At 36.8% G+C, this 21,497-nt stretch overlaps 1 protein-coding gene across 3 annotated transcripts in view; it reads left to right on the top strand.

Moving 5' to 3' along the window:
* The window catches only part of LOC109095692 (IQ motif and SEC7 domain-containing protein 3-like), a 125,576-nt gene that overhangs the window by 66,812 nt on the left and 37,267 nt on the right, over positions 1-21,497 (top strand). For all 3 annotated transcript variants that reach the window (XM_042722323.1, XM_042722324.1, XM_042722325.1), the window contains exons 4-6: positions 2,650-3,848; positions 11,253-11,414; positions 19,180-19,302. In XM_042722323.1, coding sequence (XP_042578257.1) covers positions 2,650-3,848; positions 11,253-11,414; positions 19,180-19,302 — 1,484 coding nt within the window. The remainder of the gene's footprint in view (positions 1-2,649; positions 3,849-11,252; positions 11,415-19,179; positions 19,303-21,497) is intronic.

Here is a 21,497-nt window from a genome sequence, read left to right on the forward strand (position 1 = left end):
ATTCAGTAGAATTCAACCAATCAGTTCAAAACTCCTGAAGTGTTTCCAATTTTATGTGCCATATGCATCAGACGTTCAGCCAATGGTCCAAGGACTGAGACTAAGTAGGTTTTTAACAACGGGGTAGGATTTCTGTTTAACATTCACCTCTATCACCTTTCTTGTGTAGTTTATGTAAGCCTGTCTTGTTTGGATATGTATGCTATGTCATTTTCTGCTGGGGTGGTGAAGAAGTGTGCTTGGACAGAGTGCTGATCCAGCTGTCAAGTCTGATTTGCCTGGGCTGAGTTGATAGGGAGTGGTGTCATTGCTATACCCCCTTTCCTTTATGGCTGCAGTGGTTCCGGAATGATCTCTCTCCCCGGCGCCGCTTAGTGAAGTGATCGGAAACTGACCTGACAGCTGGCTAATGGGTGGATGTGCAGCAGGACTGCATTCGTTACACGCCTTCATGTCTCTTTGTCTTTTGCTCTCACCCTCTTTCATGCCCCTGCTCTGTTGCGCACCTGGTGTTTTTACCACACCTCAGGGTTATAGAGATCACGGCTATCTTTGCGGTTTTGTGATGCCAGAAATCAAATTTGTCCCTGTATCCTCTCTGTAGGTCATCTCATTGTGTTTCAGCCATACTTTCATTTATCTCTTTTACGTTCCGTAAAGCTCAGAAAATAAATAGCGCTGAATGTCACATAGATCTGCTGTGTGAAACAGTGGCGACATCCTTGATTTATCAGCTCTCATATTTTAAGGCATAGTGTATGAAAATAAAAAAGACATCCTTGGCAACTATACCATTATTTTTGAAATCCCATCTTGTGTCCAAGGCAACCACTGCTATTTCATCCCTTGTTATTGATAAGGTTCCAGGTGTGAGTCTTCATGCTCAAATACAGCCTGTTTCTTTCTTTTAATTTACTTTTAAACAGAGTGTCCAGTGTTGTATGTCTGCACCAATGGAACATTCTGGGTAAAAACAATGAATATTCAAGGCAGGTTGCGAACTAGCAGCAGCATTCCCAGCTCAAGCCTCTTCTGATAAGAAACTGTGTAGCTCAGATCCCAGACCCTATTCAAAACTTTATATTCCCCAGACATATCTCTCCTTTCTAACCTAGTGTGAGACAAATGTAGATTGCTAAAATAAGATGGCTTTTAGGTGTTATTCAAACTTCTCTCAGGGAGTTTGAATCCGTAACAAAGACTGATTGCATCAGCTCACTCTCTCTTATCACACTGTTTGAAACGGCAGGACCTCTAATCTGAGCTCACCCAGGAAAGGACAAGACCACTGACAGCTGATGGGAGCACAATAGAAGACTAGCAGGTGAAATTCAGCTTCAGATATCAGCTAGGGACCTTGCATTCACTTTCTAGAAAGAATCCATGACTGACAGAACAAATTATTACTCTTGTCAGTTTGGAAGGTAATGTCGGGGCTACAGATGGAAACTTATGGTATCAGAATTCCTCATAGATTGTCTGGAGACCATACAGTAATGCCTTCATCTGGCTGTGATGAATAAATGTGCATTTACTGTACATTAGCAACTCTTTATATATATATAATGTATTTTTTTACATTATCTTGTAGCTTTTAAAGGTATAATAGTCCGGAAGGTCTGGAACAGGCAGGAAAAATGTCTATCAATCTAATAATAAAAAATAAAAAAAATACTTGACAATTATATGTCATTTGCCATCTTGCAACTGAAATGTGCAGATAGCATAGTCTATTAGACAATTATTTGTGGCATAGAGAACCAAATGACTGGAAAAGATGACAGCGCCTAATGTGCCTCTAATAGCAGGAAATGTGTACTCTGTAAATAGCACATTGCATGCCGTGCTCTTTCATTTCAGTTTAACAGGCCCTGTGATGGCCACCCTATGGCTGAGAGGATGGGATAGGGTCCAGAATCCCTACAACCCTATTTAGAAAAAACAATTCAGAAAATAGATGAAGGGATAGAAGGCAAGTCTGTTCTGACTGACCACATGGGTACTCAAAATCTAACCATTTCTGAAAGTGTTAGTTGAGGGTGATTTACCTTTGGATTATGAGCCAAATAGTTCCCAGAGAATGTTCTTTTTCAAGGGACACATGGTATGGAAAAATCTAAAGGGTGTGTGTGTGTAGCAATATCAAAGTTTTGGCTGTACAAAAGTCTAGACAAAGTTCTCATGCACTCCAATAAGGGGTATTCTTGTTCTGCAAGGTCCTATCACAGTTTGGCTGCCTTGACTATATTTTTACCTGCTATGTACATAAATTATTTAATCAAAAGTTTATTCAAAAATAATTTTGGGAAGTGACTGAAACAGATTTTAAATACCCAAGCCATAAATGCAGTATAATTAACACAACTGTTAATGCACAGTTTAACACATGTACTTCAGTGTTTCTTTTTTCACAGTGTGGTAATTGCTTTCACTGTTATTTACAGTGTATTGGCATTTTTTGGCAAATGTCATTAAGAGTTTTTGCATGAAAGGCAGTCGGGGACTTTGTCTCAGCATGTCATGATATTTAGCAATATGTAGTAAGTCTTGTTATTGATTTTCATGCTGTCATCTCTTACTGTGAATATTTGTCTGTGCTTGTCATAATGTTGGTTTATCTGACCTTGTTTCATATCTCTTTCTTTGCAGATCGAAATGTTAGAGCACAAATATGGGGGCCACCTCATCTCACGCCGTGCTGCTTGCAAGATCCAGACGGCTTTTCGCCAGTATCAGCTCAGCAAAAACTTTGAGAAGATCCGAAACTCCCTCCTTGAAAGTCGTTTGCCACGCCGTATCTCCCTGCGAAAAGTGCGGGTGCAAAATACAGAGGGTATCTCAGCTGAACGGGCGCTGGCTGAAGGCTGCAATCTGGCAAGTATCCCCCTTGTCCGGTCCCCATCCTTGCCCACCACGGTAGGTGGCTCCCTCACTGACCTCGAAGATTCCTTCAATGAGCAAGTCCAGTCTCTTGCCAAATCCATTGATGATGCACTTAGCAACTGGAGCATGAAGACCATGTGTTCACTCCAAGAAGGTGGCGCCTACCAGTTTAGCTCAGAGGCCTTTAGTACAGCTGGTGGCAAATCTGGGTTGGCAGGAACAGTCCGAGAAGGTGGCCCCATGGACCCTGCCACATTCCATAGCGGAACAGGCCAAGTAGACAATTCTGAGAACATAGCCCGGAGTGCCAGCAAGCTGATGATGGCCTTCCGGGATGTAACAGTTCAAATTGACAGCAAGAACTTTCACATGTCCACCTCTGTTTCTCTCGGTAATTGTGTCCAGCAGGGGGCCATAATTACTGAGAGCCCACAGCAACCTCTGGTCAGTGATGCAGAGGAACAACCCCAACAAGGACAACCACCACCATCTCCACAGGATCCAGCTCCTCCACCCCTAGAGCAGGATCCTGAGGAAATACCAGATGGCGATTTCCCAGCTCCTCCACCAAGTGAGGAGGAGCTTGGGGAGGATCTTCCACCTCTGGTCATGGAGAAACAGGAAGTTCCAGAACCAGCAATTCCAGTAGAGACAGCAATAACCTCTGAAACCTTGCCTCCACCAGAGGTTGCAGAGACGCCAGTCACCCCAATTGTAGAGGTTTTGGAAGCTAAGCGAATTGAGTCAGACACAGCGGACAACAGCTCAGAGCAGATGAGTAGCAGCAGTACATCCACATCAGCTCAATCGGCTTCTGAGGTCTCGTCCAAAGAGGCTTTACAGGCCATGATTCTTAGCTTGCCCCGATACCACTGCGAAAACCCAACCAGTTGCAAATCTCCTACCCTCTCCACTGACGTCATGCGAAAACGCCTATATCGTATTGGCCTCAACCTCTTCAACATGTGAGTACCCTGAGAACCTCTTATCTCCAGTTGATTGTTATGGTTGCAGAACTCTTTACATCATACTTGCTTGAAGTGGCTAATCACAGATATTTTAAAGCTATAAAACCATTTTCTCTCTCGTTTTATCAAGCTGTCCTCACCTGCCATTATTATAGCCGCATGAGGGCTGCTCTTCAAAACTTCCCCAAATTCTAGTCTCTCTTTGTCTTGCTTCCCTGTTTCACTCCTGTCATCTTGTTCTGTCTCCAGCTGTGGCTAACACCCCCTCCCTGATGCTTGTCACCTTGGGTTTGTCTGACCCTATTAATAGCACTGCTTTTATTTAAAGTGCTGTCTCACTCCCTTTTCCCTAATCTCATCTTGCTCAGTTGCAAACATAAAGGCATTTTAAAAATTGTACTAGCTGTCTAATTAAAAGCACACTACAATAATGAGACTATTAGGTTTATCTGGGTTGTGTGCATAAGGAAAATGAAAGGGGGAACATATTATATCTGTTTGTTTTCTATATTTCCAGCATTTCTGGATGTATAGAAATGTACTGTGCAGTTTTTGCTTCCATATTTGGTATCCAGCACCACTCTTCAGATAACGAGCTTGCCACAAAAAAATGCATTTTGACACTAAACAGCAGTGCTTTCCAAACCTGTCCTAAAGGCTCCCATTTGGATGTCTCTGTTTGCTGTTTCCATTTACTGACACTACCATTTCAGGTCTTACAGAGTCTAATGTGCTGATGAATTGAATCAGGTGTGTCAGATAAGGGAAAGCAATAGGTATCCTTGTCATAATGTCACAAGAATACCACATAAATGGTGACTACCAACTATTCAGAGTTATGAAGTGAAATTACAGCTTGCAGCTACTGAATGTTGAATATTATTATTTTGATATTTATTTTGAAGTAAGATCTTTATAGCAGGGTGAGATCACTTCTCTATCCTGTTTCCTGCATTGCTGACTGTTATACCTAATTATACATTGCATTTCTCTCCACTGTATATACTTTTTTGATCCAAATGGCTAATTTCCTCAAGCTCATTTCACAGAGGCGTAATCTGAAACATGTTTTGTTGAGATTTCATTTTTTAATACAGGACCAGTTTGTTCCTGTATTCATACATAATGGATTTTATAAGGATTAGATAACATCAAAATCATGTCGGTTTACTAGCAAGGAACATCATTTCGAAAATTCATGCATGACTGCAATATGGCAATCACCCTGAAGGCATTCAAATATTATTTTGCTGCACCCCCAGAAATCACAATAAGTGTCTGATTTTAAATAATCTTGTGTAACTTGCATATAGGGTAAATTCAAGTAAAATGGGATGGTTTTTAAGATAAATGTATTATGTTAACACAAATATTTATGTATATTATATTATATATGATAACATATAAAATTTTCCTCAACACCTTTTGAATTTGAAATACATTTAATGTTTATTTTAGTTAAATAATTTTGTTTTGAATTTTTTTTAGCTGTGTTTATTCATTTCACATTGCTTATCATGTACTAATGTGTATATTCCATCAAGATGTCTGTTTCTTTTTCTATTTGCTGCTTATAAATCGGTTATATTTGCATTCCAAAGAACTGTCCACTCCTGTAACTATCCTATCACCCAGGTGCATCTTTCCAACAAGGACATCTGTTTTTCAAAGCTGCAACTCCACTTTACAAATCCTGTTGGCTTTATTTCTGCAGTGTCACATCGCTGCCAATTAAAATTCTCCTCCCGCATGTCTATTCTCTATGTTCAGCCAAGAGTGACTGAGGCAGAGTTTGATAAGAGCTCTCTATACGCAAAACATCACAGAGGTGCATGATGGGAAAGGTTGAATCAGGACTGTGCTGGACTATGTATCATAAACATAACAGATTAAAATGAGAGAAAAATTCTTAGAGTTAGAAGGGCTAATTAAAAGTTCTTAATCAACTAGTAAGTCATTAGGGGAATGTGGCTTTAAAAAGTTAAAATTTGATTCAGATGAAGCAGTGTTTTTTATAGTATATTAAACTATCCAAGCTCTCCATGCGCTAGCTTCTGTTTATTTTCTCTTTCATTGCTGTTACATAAGTCCAAGGAGAAATGCATTGTTCCAATGCTATCTCACAACCAATTTGTACGTATTTTACGAGGTGGCTAATTTGTACGAATTTGTACGACCTCACTCGTATGATTTTATACGATTTGTCTAAACCCCAGTGTCAAGTAGGTTTAGGGGCGGGGTTAGGTGTAGGTCATTCGTACAAATTCGTACGAATTGTGCAAGTCGTAAAATACATACGATTTGGCAAAAATCTTATAAATTTGTACGAGTGTGGTCGTACGAATTCGTACGAATTAGCCACCTCATAAAATATGTATGAATTGCCGTGAGATCCGGCTGATTGTTCCTACCTATTAATGAATGCTTTTTGTACTGAAAGTAATCGTGTGACAGCAAAGACAAATAAAAGTACAAAATGTGAGGATACGAGTCGTGAGCGACTGGTAACAAAATAAAACAAAAAAAGCTTCAAAATCACATTTCCAGAAAGCATCTAACAGCATGTTCCTGATGTAGTAACTTACATAGCTGACAAATAGGCTTGCATTTACTCACTGCAGCTCTTTATCCATCTTGCAAAAGGGAAGGTGCATAATCTACTCATTTATTTTCCACCTTCACCAAGTGAAACCTTCTTTGCCCTGTGTTGATGGCGACAATATTCATGGTAGAATGTAACAGAAGGGATTCATCTGTTTTCTAGGGCTGAGTGAATGTATGTGTGCACTTGATTATGAATCAGCTGGGAGGGCGATACCGGCTGCCAAGCTGAGTGGGAGGCTGTTTATTTTCCACCCACTCATCAGATTTCCTTTAAATAAAGGGAAGTACATAGTGAGAATTTTGAACATATGGTTAAATCCCTCAAATGACTCAGCTTCATCTGTCATTTAAGAATTAGTTCACCCAAAAATGAAAATACTTTCATCGCTAAATCAGCCTCATGTTGTTCAAAACCATATGAGTTTTGTAAGTGTTTTATGGTTTCAGGTTTTTATTTATTTTTAATTCAAGTTTAAATTAATATTTTGTGAAATAAAGCATTAAGTTTACACAAATTTATATTAATCTCATTTGGCATCATTAAATGTATTTATATTGTATAGGCATAATTAGTGGACTTTTACTTTTCTTAAAAAATGGGGTGCTCATGCTGCGAGACGCTAAAAAGACCGTCATGTACTGTAACACATTTTTACATTGACAAACAATTTAACAAAAATTGCAGATGGGATGCAAGAACATATTATGTGATCCCCTCCAGAAAGACTGACAAACTTAATTTGTGAGAGAGTTTGTTGTGGACTAGTGTTTATTTTCAATTACATGGAAATTGAACAAAAATATTTTGATTTCTAAAGCCATTTGTATATTTTATTATACAATTTACTAGGGGTGTGCAGTGAAGCCATTATGTTATCTGAAAAAGTTAACTGTTTCTACCTTAATTCGGCAAGAATCAAGCTTGGGTGAGGCTTAAATCAAAAGTACATCTTATTGAAAAGCCAGATTTAACATTGCATCTAGAGTGCACATATAACAAAATGGTCTTGTATTATTCCTACTTTTTTATAATATATAAGCAAACATCTATATTAGCAAAAATCATTTGAATTTGTACGAGTGAGGTCGTACAAATTTATACGAGTTAGCCACCTCGTAAAATATGTACGAATTGCCGTGAGATCGGCTGGTTTTTCTTTGATTTATCTTCATTTGGAGGCTTTTCTCATCAAATACAGATATCCGTAATTTATTTGATTAAACTTGCAGTTGTTTCAATTAATTTGATTAAATCTGCTAATTAATCGACAGCCCTACTTTTAACATTATCAAATAAAGCAAAATAAAAATAAACCAGTCTCTCCCTTACCCAGACTTCATCGCCTCAAACACCCCAACAGATAAGGATAAGCCAATTTTTAATCAAATGGAGGTTTTGCTCCAAGAGAGTGAGTGAAAAGAGAGAGGGGTTGTCATTAGTTCCAGCAGTTCATTTTCTGCAGGGTAGCCTTAATACCTGTGACAGCTCAGACTGAATCTAAAGCAGGTGTGTGTGTGTGTGTGTGTGTGTGTGTGTGTGTGTGTGTGTGTGTGTGTGTGTGTGTGTGTGTGTGTGACAAGATACTGAAATCTGAGTTTGGATTAACAGAGAGATTTGGGGACTGGAATGTGCTTTTCCTAAACAGATAATTACGAAAGGAGGAAGATTATGGGGTCTCTATAAGCGTGTATATATTGGAAAGAGCATGTAAAGGACATATAGAGGACACTGATGTGTGAACAAAGGATGGTTGGTAAGCGGAGGGAGTATAACGCTCTAAATTGAGTTTTCACCTGCCTAGTGAACAGAATGGGAATGTTTCTTTTCCCCCAAAAGAGAGGAAAACAGCAGGCGAGAGGAAAAAAGAAAGCAAGGAAAATGTTTGTGGGATTCAACATAGATGTTAGATTCTGTTAATGTGTATATATAGGAGACTGGTCATGATCGTAAGGTGTCTTCAAAAAGCTGTGCTCTGTCTGTCATGCAGGTGTCATGTTTTATGCAGGGCTTATACCTGCAGTTCATCTGCCCCCTTTTTTCTTACAAAGTCAGAATAGAATCAGAGCACAGATGTTAATTGAGTGTCAGGTGAACTTTATGTAGCTATACTTGTCGCAAAAGCTCTTTCTGTCTATCTGGATGTGAAGATAGGTATTTCTTCAACTGGAAGCACTTTTGGCCCTGTGTACTTTTAGAAAATACAATCCCTTAAAACTGTTCACACCTTCAATGGTTTATTTAATGGCGGTGTCTTTTCACACTAAGTGCAAACAGACAAGCTTGTTGCCAAAGGCTATTTTTGCCCCAAGCCATCTTTGCTCAGACAGTTTACCCTTAGTTCAAATAGCATATTACAGTACTTCTAAGAAACAGTATTTTAGGTGAATTGCATTTATCACTATTTTCACTTAATGTGAACAAGATTAAATTTGTTTCTATTTACATTTATTCTATAAATCACTATCTTCTATTGCAAAATTACATCTACTGTACCTTGTTGTGCATTTATTATAAATAGTGTCATCGGTAATAATAACATATGGTTGAAATGACTTTTTATGACTTTTTATGACTATACATTTAAGTAGTGAGTAATATTAATTAACTACATGTACTTACTATATGGTTAGGGTTTGTCTTAGGGTTACTTACATGTAATTATGCATAATTTTTTTATTATAATAATGTGTAACAAGGACACCTTAAAATAAAGTGCCACCGGATTTGGATAAATTCCACACATTAAATGCTGAAATGTTTACCATTCATTATGGATTTTCATCTTTGAAGATCTGATGAGCAGATGTTTAGCTTTTGAGTTCAAATATTGTATTAGCTCACTAAACGCAAAGCTTCCATGTAGAAAAAGAAAAAAAAAAAAAACTGTTGATATCAAGTGGCTTTAGCCCGAGACAAACAAACAAGTTTAAATTAGGCAAACATTTTAGGGATAATGCACACTTTTTCTGACACAGGTAACATCAACCTCCACACAACCTTCTCAGATGTGCTCTTCATTATCCTATCACCCATTTGCAGCAGTTTTAAGATTCGCTGTGCTTACCGAAAATTAATTTTGTCCTAATTCAGCACTACACTTCCCTCTGACTTCTGCCACCCATGAGAAAAGTTTCTTCACCTGCTAGAAGCAAAAAGTAAAAGCGATGAATATTAATATGAATAGCGCCATATAACAGAGGTCAAGTCAATCAACGCAATGCAATTGCAAATTAAAGTGACATTAAATAAGCTCTTGCTTATTAGAAAGAAAGAAAGAAAGAAAGAAAGAAAGAAAGAAAGAAAGAAAGAAAGAAAGAAAGAAAGAAAGAAAGAAAGAAAGAAAAAATCATTCTGGGTTTTAAACACATACAGGACATTTTCTGTAAATGGAAGGAGCTAAACTTTCTAAAATGAAATTACATGTGTCGAATTTAATCCAATTAGCAGCATTTGTACAATAGTTTTCTGCTAGAATTACAACCATTTTCAAAAAAACAAAACAAAAAAAAAACAGGTGCACATTAAAGATGTTTAATGGCCATTTAACTTGTTTAAGAATGAGCCCATCGTTACACTGTTTTCCGTCATGATAAATAGACCAAATAAAAACAGCACAACCTATTCAGAACCACATATCACACTATTGCATATCATTTCAATTCCTTTAAAATAAAACATAGTGACATGCCTTTTATTGTATCTGCATTATCTACATTATGTTCCCCTCAATAAAGCTAGACAGTGTCGGCAGGGGTTGTACATTTATTATGAGGAGTAAATCATTGTAATGAATAGGGAAGATAGAGTGAAATAGGGAGCTTGTAGAACGCAGTCAGGCAAACCAGAAATAGACGGTTCTCTCAGCATGTGGATGAATGAAAGTTTAGTGGACCCTCTATAAATCCATGTACTTTTTTACTCCCAGGGCAAAGACTTAGCGATGAGAATGCTGACTGAAGGAATAAAGCAACTCTATAAAGTACAGCCGAGAAGCTTCTTTCTGTCCCCCGTTGTCACTTTTATTGTCTGAAGGCAGGAAAGCGTTGACATTCTGGTTATTGATAAGCCACTGAATAGAAAAAATTGCGGTTATTAATGCCCACTTGGCTTCTGTGGAATGAGAAAGTGTCTGAGGGACTGTATGAGATTGAAACCCCTTTAACAAGAGACACAAAGCATTTTTTTTTTCAAGTGTCATGTATATTTTACATCTTTAAATCCAATAATAATAATAAAAAAAAGTAAAGATTTAGTTCAATTAAAATAAATTAATACATAAATATTTATCATCTTTATTTATGTATTTATTTTTTCCTTTGGAACACATAATTTTTTGAAAAGAATATCGTTGTTGTATAATAAGTATTAGTCCTGTCAAGCTCCAAAATGACAAAAAAAAAAAAAAAAAAAAAATACCATTGAGCATCATAAAATTATAACTGATGCACTATTTTGCCCACCTTGTGAAGTCATACAATAGCTTTGTGCAGTGACTAGACCAATATGCTTATAATCTTTCTCTTTTAAATCAAATTATTGTGTCTTTGACATAAAAATGCTATTGATGTGCTATTTTTGCAGTTCATTTGACAAGTAGTTATTTTTTTAAACTTTGCCACCAAACAGAATCGCAAACATCTGCTAGATTTTTTACTTTTTTTCTGGTACAATCCAATGCAATTAAAATACAAATCCTGTTGTAATATTAAAATATTCATATTGTAAGTTAATGCCTATTCAATACTGTAGTTATGTACTGTGTTGACAGTTTATCTCTTTCTCTGTGCATCAAACAGAAATCCAGACAAAGGCCTCCAGTTTCTCATCTCTCGTGGGTTCATTCCGGATACGCCTATAGGTGTGGCACACTTCCTGCTCCAGAGGAAGGGGCTGAGCCGACAGATGATCGGCGAGTTTCTTGGCAACAGCAAGAAGCCGTTTAACAGAGATGTGTTAGAGTGAGTATATGAAAATGCCTCTTAGTATCCATAGCTAAAAAAAAGAGCAACGAGAATCTGTAACTGTGTGTGAAAAAGAGAACAATATCATAAAAGAGAGAATATTTACACTTTCATATGGTAGCATTTTTGTTTGTTTTATTCTCTGTGGATTTGGAGAGTCATGGCATCTTTTAATGAGATCTCCCTTGGCTGCTGAGCTCCCGCAGTCTAACTGCAGAGCTTTGCACTTGGAAATGATACACTCTTGAGACCTCTTAGCAGAGTCAGTGTGTGTGTGTGTGTGTATACAGTGCAGTACATATGAGGTTTTTGAAGTGATGCATCTTCTAGACTGGAAAATTCTGTGATCTTTTACTCACCAACATCTACCCACATTCTTCAAGATATCTTCCTTTATGTTCAACAGAAGAAATCAACTCACACAGGTTTGGAACAGCTTCAGGGTGAGTAAATGATGACAGAATTTTCATTCTAGGGTAAACTATCTCTTTAAATGTGTAAATGCATCCACACTTATATAAGGCCCTATGTGTACTTCAGAGAATCTTCAGAGACAAAATAATAAATGAATGAACGACGAAAGCACATAACAAACTGACTAAAACTTAAACTTAAATAAAAATTAAAGTATAAAAAAATAAAAGTTTATTCAAATTTGTATGTTTATTTTAATAAGTACTATTTATATATAAATAATACTAAAATAACATTGACCATTATATGACTAAAAAGACTAGAGCATAATATTAAATGGAATACAAGAAGTCAAGAATGCTACATTTTTGGATGCACCAAAAGTATGCAAAGGTCTCCAGTCTTTGAAAGTAAAGAAAGAACTCCTCCCTGAAAGATTGTGGAGCATTTGGGAGCTTTATTATTTTCCTGTAGAACCCTGGAAAGGTCTTTCAAATACTCCCCAGAAGGCTTTATAATGCTGTGGTAATCCATCAATCCCTAGTGCTTGTATTTTTTTTTTTTTTTTCTGTTCTTCCCAACATACAGAGAGAAAAAATACATACTCATATATATAAGTATTACCACAAATGCATTTGATATAACTTGTTTCAATAGCTGAAAAAGCATACTCTCTCACCACAAACCTGTTATTTTTAATAAATTTCCTTAAATATAATATATTCTATTAATCCCTATTTGCATATAAGGACTCCAGGACATATACTTAGTAAAACAGGATGTTAGAAAAAAAAAATAATAATACAGTGATGTGCAAAAACAGCAGAGCAGAAAAAAAAGCCATATTTAACTTGGCACTTTTAAATGACCTCTTCTAGGCTAGCAATTTACCTTGACAGTTTTTGCTTCTCGTCTAATTGGTATTATATATGCGCATTCAATATAAATTCAACAAACTTCTTCAAGTCAGGGGAAAATCTCCCTAATTCCCCAACAGCCTTTCTCGTTGTTTCATCTGACAATTCATTTATCAGCTCCAGGAAGCTGCAATAGGCAAAATTTGACTAGATTCAGGCTAATTATAACTTCAAATTATTATTCTCCAATTTTTCATCACTTTCATGCACAACAAACACTTTTCTCGAATTGATAAAGTCTAAAATCAAACTTTTCTGCTTTACTAACTAATATTGGCATAAAACAAAGCATGTGGTATTTACTAATTTCATTCACCACAGAGCTTTACATTTACTTAAAAAAATGGTGATTTGGGAATATTAATAACAGTACTAACAAGAAAACGTATACAACACATTGCCCTTGGCTGGAAATCATTAATATTTCATTAATAAGCATGTTTAAACCAAACATTTAGGCATAAAAAGAAACTGTACAGCTCATTTTATGTAAAGACTGCACTTCTGCTGCTTTAAGACGTGAGCTATAACAAGCAACACAACAAATTAAAGACTTTCTGCTGTAGCCAAAAACAGAATATTATGAATATTTCATGCCGATATAATAAATGGACACTAATATTTTTATTTCCCTCAAGTCAAGTCAAGCCTTTGCATATTAAAACAAATGCCATTCCTATTAAATTTGCTTTGGTACACACATAAAGAGGAAAGAAAGAAAAAAAAAATGTTTTAAAAAAGCACCGATTAAACCATCAAACTAGATTCCTTCTTTGGGTCTGCTGGCTCAGAAGGCAACCTGTCTATCAGTTTATGCTGTTTTCCAGAAGACATGCTTTGTTCTTTAGTGGCTTGTTTCTTATTTGCACAAGCAGAGCATTTATTCCCAGTATCCCCAAATTATAACAGAGCAAACACTCCAAGCTTGCATGCACCTTTCTCCAGAGCGAAAGAAGCAATATTGCCCACGCAATGTTAGATGCCGTAGGTCCTTGACAAAGTCATGCAAAGCTAGGCATGGAAACTCATTCTATTACAGACTGTCCTCCCTATAGGTCGTTTAAAGTTTAGTGCCCTCTAGCGGGCGTAAAAATAATGACAATGTCGTGTTGCATCTGTCGTATTGAAATGACGTATGACTGTATTTAAATTCAGTTTGTGGACTTTTTACATGACCCAACCCGATCTCACACAATTTGTACATATTTTACTAGGTACGAATGACCACACCTAACCCCGCCCCTATACCCTTACAGAAATCGTGATTTAGAGTGCATATACATTTTATGAGCACACACGTTCTCTGGGATCAAACCCATGATCACATGATTGCATATTGTCATGTAATGTGATGCTCTACCAAATGAGCTATACAAAACCTGAATGATGCTAGAATGAAAAAATAATAATAATAATAATAGCTTCCAGCTTGCATCACCTTATATTGCATAGTACATTCTTGTCTTAAGTACACTGTAATTACACTGTAATTGCACATAAAATATGGTAACACTTTATTTTAAGGTGACCTTGTTACACATTACATATAATTGCTATTCTAATAACAATAAGTTATGCATAATTACATGCAAGTAGCCCTAAGCCAAACCCTAACTCTACAGTAAGTACATGTAGTTAATTGATATTTCTCAGTACTTAAATGTATTATTACACTCTGACAAGGACACAAAAAAGTGTCGCCTAAAATATTGGGGCTGTCAAGCTCAAGAAATTACATACAAAAATAAAATAATAATAATAAAATATATAGTACCATTAATAATCAAAGTATCCTATACGACTAATGTGCCATTTACCAAGTCATCTGAAGCCTTACAAAAAATCTTTGCATGAGATACAGACTGGAATTAATGTAGCAGAGGGAAGCGGGGACTGTAAGCTTCAACATGAAATCAACTTGAACGTTAGTTCATTGCAAACATTTCCTTTCTCAATTCAAGATATTGGAGATAGGGGAAATACTCAAGTAAAAAGATAAAGAGAACTATTCTCTTGATTATGAGTTTGCCTTAGCATATAACTGCCTACTGCAACAGCTATGGATGGAAAGAAGTGGAAGCATTTCTCTCCTGTTATAAGCAAAAACTATTGCCTAGCATCCTTTGTTTATACACCTGACACACTGACACACTGACATATATGCACCCGATATATTTAACGAATCAAAACTTACAGAACTGTTGAAACATAGCGGCGATATAAGGTTGATAGTAAAAGTGGGCTTTCAGATAGTAATACTTACATTGTAATCGTGCATACTTTCTAAAAAGTTAGTTTGCAGAAATATACCAGACAAGTTGACAGATTTCATATAACATGTCCCAAAAGAAGCACTAGCAGGAGTACAGAAAAAAAATATTATTGTTTCTTGTCAGATTATACAAAATGACCCCCGTGAGATTTTTGGTTAGAAACCACGGCAGACTGCGCAACATCAAAAGTCGTTTGTCAAAGATGTCAACATGTCAAATGGTTTGATAAACATCTAAAATTTTTGTAACGATTGAGGGTGTTGACTGGGTGATCAATCGTGTCACATCCTGACATCCTTATCGACACTCAAAACTGAAATTATACGCATCTATACTTGTAGCAGTCAAAAATGAAGATTCACAAAGTTAATTAATTGCACATTAGTGAGCTTGCGAGAAGAAAAAAAAAAAAAAAAAAAAAAAAAAAACACTGTACCAGCCATATGGTCATGATGCATAGAGTATAAATTTACCAGACTCGTTTACTTCTACTTTGTCTACCATGCACAAATCTCCTCACCTGCTAAATGCCAAAAAAGTGACTGAAGGTGTTGAACAAATGGATTTTCTGGAAATTGCTGAAAGCATTTAAGGTCATTTAATCAAGGCAGTGCAATTACAAAATAAAATATCCCCTAACTATCAAAGACCAGACTACAGATCAACTATAGGCCCCTGGCATTCAGAAGCTCTTCAGGAACTGATCCCATTAGCCTAGACCGTAATACATCCTTAGGAACAAGCGGTGATGTACAGTAATCTTCAGCAGAATAATACACAGGAGGTAATGTGCTACTGGGAAACCTGAATAGGTCTACTGGGTGTATTCACATTAGTTGGTTTGGCACAGTGACTAAAGCTCAGGATTAAGCTCATAAGGACCTGGCCATGATCTATAGTATTCTCTTAGTACCCTTGAGCAAGACATTTAACCCAAGATTGCTCCAACTGTATTGTCTCCATAATAAGTGTATTCTACAGGCATGGCTCCAGAGTCTTTTGTAATCAGCCACAGGGAGCTCAGAAAATGTGCAAACCAGCTTTTTGGAGATGTTTACTACTTCTTTTCTCTTTCCTCAAGCCTGATGATCCATAAACACTGCAAGACTTTGCAGTTATTGTACCAAAGAAAAGGCAGCATAGCACCCTAAAGACTGTAAATCAGTTTCTCATTTGATGAAGACGTTTGAGAGGTTGTTCCTTGATCTATTTGACCAATGTTCCCAACCTTGATCTTGGAGTACCCCTAATAGTACACATTTTGAATGTATCCCGTAAACCAAACACATCCATTTCAGGTATTGAAGGACATACAGGATACATGAAGTGGAGATATAAAAAATTGCTTAGAGGTTTGAATGAATGTTTGTTAGCCCTGCAATGGATTGTCCATCCATCCAGGGCGTTTTTCTACTTTTATTGGCCTGAGATGCTGATGTAGCCCCCAGGATTCTACATAGTGCATCAGTTTGGGAAATGGAAATGGATGTTTTTATTTTTATATTTTTTGTACAATATGTCTGTGCACACTCTACATTCATTTGTCTGCAGTGCGGTATCTGAGTACGTTTTGACCGTTCTGAAGTTTCTTGCTGAGGAGAAAAAAATAAATAAAATAAAAAATGGGGACATTGGCAAAAATGCACTGTTTTAGTTTTTGTCCTGAAAGTAAGAATCTGTATGCTTGTCTTTTTGAAAATGAGCTTAAGGAGTGTTCTGCTTTTGATGCAGAAACACTAGATTCTTCTGTTGATAATGTAACCAGTTTGACAGATGAGCACCCAGTGCTTCCAGACACACGGGAAAAGCTCAAATTAGAGTTAAAGTTTAGTGAAGTCCTTAGTATACAAAGCACGTCCATCACTGCGAGCAGGCTTTTAAAAAAGATATTCCAGTGTTTTTCTAGTTAGTATTTTTTTAAAGATTTTTCTAAACTCTTGGTTCTGCTAAAGCAACAACACTCTCTCAAGTGAGACCTGAACACTTTATTTACTTTTATTTAGGAACATCACATTTAATTGATCAAAAGATTGTAAAATGAAGCATTCTAACAATAATAAGAAACCAATATGCAAGCAAGCATTATATGCATTGTATGCTTTTATAGTGACTACTAAGTGACTTTCTCTACATGTGCATTCTATAATCATGCTCCCATTCATATGAAAGATATGTAAATTATAGACTCTAGTAGAAATACATGTACATTTCAAGGCAAATAATGGCGTGTGCATTTATTCTTGCATGTTTTTATGTTATCTGTGTGTGTATAAACTGCACACTAATGTTCATTCAGTTATTCAGCTTTAAACAGTCTGATTTTCATACTGAAAGGATATTCTTCAGCAACTTTACCAAAAGGGAGAGAGGAACAGATTGTCTCACTGTTCTTGGATATGTATTTCCCTGTGGAGATGTCTTACTCTCTCTGCACCTGCTCTATGTACAAATCGACAGCCGTTATGCTAAGCTGGCAGCTTAGCATAATAAACATGCAAACATTGGTGGAAGTAAAAATAATTATCAATTATTTATCGCCTCCATACAGACCACATATATTTTATCGAAATAAACATGTCCGTGGTTCTGAATCTGTCTATATGGAGTGAAGCTTCAGTTGGACTTCTTGGGCTGTGAACTTTGTTTGACATTATAGGAATAGTTTCACCCCCCCCTCCCCAAACAAATGTAAATTCTGCCATCATTTATGTAATTTCAAACCTGCATGGTAAAGAAATCACCAGTATCCAAAGAGCACCACAAAAAGTAGTCCATACTAACTCATGTGCTAAATTACCAGCTATTTTTGTGAAAGTGATATTGTAAAAGTTTATATGCTATATGAAAATCTATAGTTTGGAGTCATGAAGATATAAAAAATATTAGCATATATTACCAAATCAACATATTAGAACAATTTCTGAAGGATCATGTGACACTGAAGACTGAAACAATGGCACGGAAATAAATTGCATAATTTTTGTTTGAATTACCCCTTATAAAGGCAGTTTGGTGCATTCATTTGAAATAAACCTTAAGGTTGTTCATGTAAGTGGGAGTTCATTGCTATTGTTAGCTGAGATGTGATTACTCTGAGCCTGGTTGTGGGTTGAAATCATCTGTGATTGATGTCTCCAGAAGTCTATTGACATCCCATAACTCTATCTGTACAGTATTTGTGGTGATGTTAAGATTCACTTCACAAAAGTCTTGGGCACTACCAGTGGCTTTTGATTTCATGTGTCATTATTATTATTAATAAAAGCCACATGTGTGACTATCCGATATAAAATCTCATGCATATTGTAATTTATTCTGCTGCAAAGTAAAAGCAAACATAGCATTTAATTAATGCAGAGCCTTCCGTCCTAATGACAACCCCCTAGTGATTTGAAAAAGCTATTTGCAAACAAATTTGATCCATACAGATATTATAATTATTAGATATTTTAAGTATTGGATAGTTGTACTTTTACAGAAAAAAAAAGACATTTAAATAATTTACAAATTCTAATTCTGAGAGTGAAGTTAATGGGACCTTTTAAGTGAAATGTCAATAAATACTTTTTTTTTTTCTCCACAAACTACATAACAACAACAACAATAATAATAATAAAATATCTGATTTTTTTGGAAGCCATTACTCCTATTACTCCTATTGGTTCACAATTATTAATAATGGTTATTATCATCTATATTGAAAACAGTTGTGCTGCTCAGTATTTTATGTAAACATGATGCAAAATAATATGCATAAAGGTAAAATACAGCATTTATTTGACAGTAATCTTAATACATGTCATCAATGTCATATTTGATCATCTTTTTAATCAATTTTATCAATCAAGCATGGATCAATTTAATGAATGCTTGATGGATAAAAGTATTAATTTACTTAGCCGAATTTTAAATTGGTATTACAGTAGTAATACAGTAGTAATACAGCAGTAGTAATACAGTAGTGATATAATAAAAAAAATATCATCATCAAAGGATGCCCCCAAACAGTTCCACAAAGGTCTGGGCTAAACCTCAAATATCCACTGACCATAGAACCAGCCATGTAAGCTTTCATCTTATGTGTCTGCTTAATACCTTGCTTTTCCTACACACTCTCTCTCCCTCTCTCATTTTCTGTCTGTTCCTTCTTTTTGATAGCTGTGTGGTGGATGAGATGGATTTCTCGGGGATGGAGTTGGATGAGGCTCTGAGGAAGTTTCAGGCTCATATCCGTGTGCAAGGCGAAGCGCAGAAAGTGGAGAGACTGATAGAGGCATTCAGGTGAGACTCCAGACTCTGTTACACACACACACATAAATGCTCCAGCCACCTTCATATGTGAGGGGAAGATAAGAGCCGGTGCTGATGGGATACCAGTGCTTATGAACTTTTCTTTTCTCTGTACTGAAGGATAAAAATGCACGCTGAATGCTCTCCATAAATCAACCACATTCTCAAGAAATACAGCACTGTATTACGTTGAAGTAAAGGATTAGTTTGAAAAGCAGTTGGGTAGTTGACATGAAACATTTTTGGAAATGTATAAGCAGAGTAACATAAACTTTAATTTTTAATTTTTTTAATTTTTTATTTTTTTCAATGTGAATTTAATTAGCTAATATTAATTGAAAACCTTAATTTGTACATTTATTGTCTGTCACATTTCAAGACCATTTTAAATGAACTAGGAAGAGCAAAAAAAAAATGATGATGATAAACGCAAACAAAAATTTTGCAATGTTACAACACTTAAAATTTATACTTTCCCTCATAAATGCACATAGAATTAACCTTAAAATATACATTTTTAAAATGTTTTAATTATTTATTAACTTTCATTATTTTTCTTCTGAACTGATGAATGTTTTGAACTTTTATTTAAAATTTTCGTTAAATTTAATTTTCAGTTTTGAAATTAATTAAAGTTAATTGTATGTGCATGTGTCATTTTTACTTTTTAAAATATTTGCAAGTGTAGATTGTTTTTGCTGTAGCACAAACGTTAGCCTAGGTTTACTTGACAATGCTGGCCTGATAATCAAAATAATCATCTTGCTAGAACAATTACTTTCCATTCATATGCAGTAGAGGCTCTTATTGCAATTCTGAATCATAATGCAGTTGCAGCTATCAACGTTTCTAGGGTGATAGCCAAACATGCTTTTGTTTTCAGCACTGGAAATAACAAGACTGGTGATGATCCTTATGCTGTTGTGTGTGTGAGAGAGTGTTGCACACGTCTGCATCTGTCTGCTAGACACTGGTTTATAAATAACTGTGGTTGCATAACACAATCCAGTTTGTTTCCGGCTGTCTCTCCTGGATTGCCTTTGATATTACCCAAACCTAAAAAGAGAGCAAGTGAAGGGGTAAATGGATATGAAATATAACCATCATTAATAATAATACTTTAATGAATAAAATCCATTCATCATTATTAGTAATTAGTAAGCATCACTATTACTCTTGCTAATACTGAGAGTTTTGTATAAACCTGGAATGTTAAACTTCTCTGAACCACTCATATTGGACTATTGCCCTATAGACATAAATGCAACATAGGCTCATTGGAAAAAAGTGACTCTGCATTCTCGCTTTGAGAGACCAATCTATTTCGAGTGTTAACTAAACGAGCCAATGCACATTGGCATGCAATTATTGCATCCATCTGCAGCTGATCACAGCATGAGCATAAAGAGGCAGCAAGTGCAATGCATACCAGGTTTTCGCTGATGAGCCGAGCCGGTGACCCAGCCGCTCAGCGGTGGTAAAGCACGACATGGCGACGTGGAACATACGGAAACCAGCCCTCTACCGGTTCTCAAGGATTCAGCAAGTGAGGGCCTGGCGCCGGACGTTCCACCGTGTCTGGCTGCCGAGGGGATGGAGGAGCTCAACAGGGTCTACAGTATGGACACTCTGGAGTAGTTTTAGCAAACCAACACTAACAGGGACCTCTCAGTGCCACTACCCGTTTGAGGTGAGAACCTAGGAGGATACCGGCTCCACATGAAGGCTATAGAATCTAGCGAACGTTTTGCCCAGCCCGCAGCTCTACAAATATCTGTCAGCGAGGTGCCACGAGTCAGTGCCCAGGAGGATGCAACACTCTTAGTAGAGTGAGCTTGCAAGCGGAATGGGCAGGGCACACCCTGTGCCTGATAAGCCAGGGTGATGGCATCCACAATCCAGTGGGCCATCCTCTGCTTAGAGACGGCCTTCCCCTTCTCCCAGCCTCCAAAACAGACAAATTGTTAGTCTGAGGTCCTAAAGCTTTGTGTCAGGTCTACGTAGCATCTCAGGGCTCGGACAGGACAGAGCAAAGATAGGGCTGAGTCTGCCTCTTCCGGGGGCAGTGCTTACAGGTTCACCACCTGATCCCTGAAGGGAGAAGTGGGAACCTTGGGCACATAGTCGGGCCGGGGCCTCAGGATTACCTAGGAGTCAGCCGGCCCAAACTCTTGGCATGAATCGTC

Source organism: Cyprinus carpio, chromosome B4 (assembly GCF_018340385.1).
Source record: "Cyprinus carpio isolate SPL01 chromosome B4, ASM1834038v1, whole genome shotgun sequence".
NCBI lineage: Eukaryota > Metazoa > Chordata > Actinopteri > Cypriniformes > Cyprinidae > Cyprinus > Cyprinus carpio.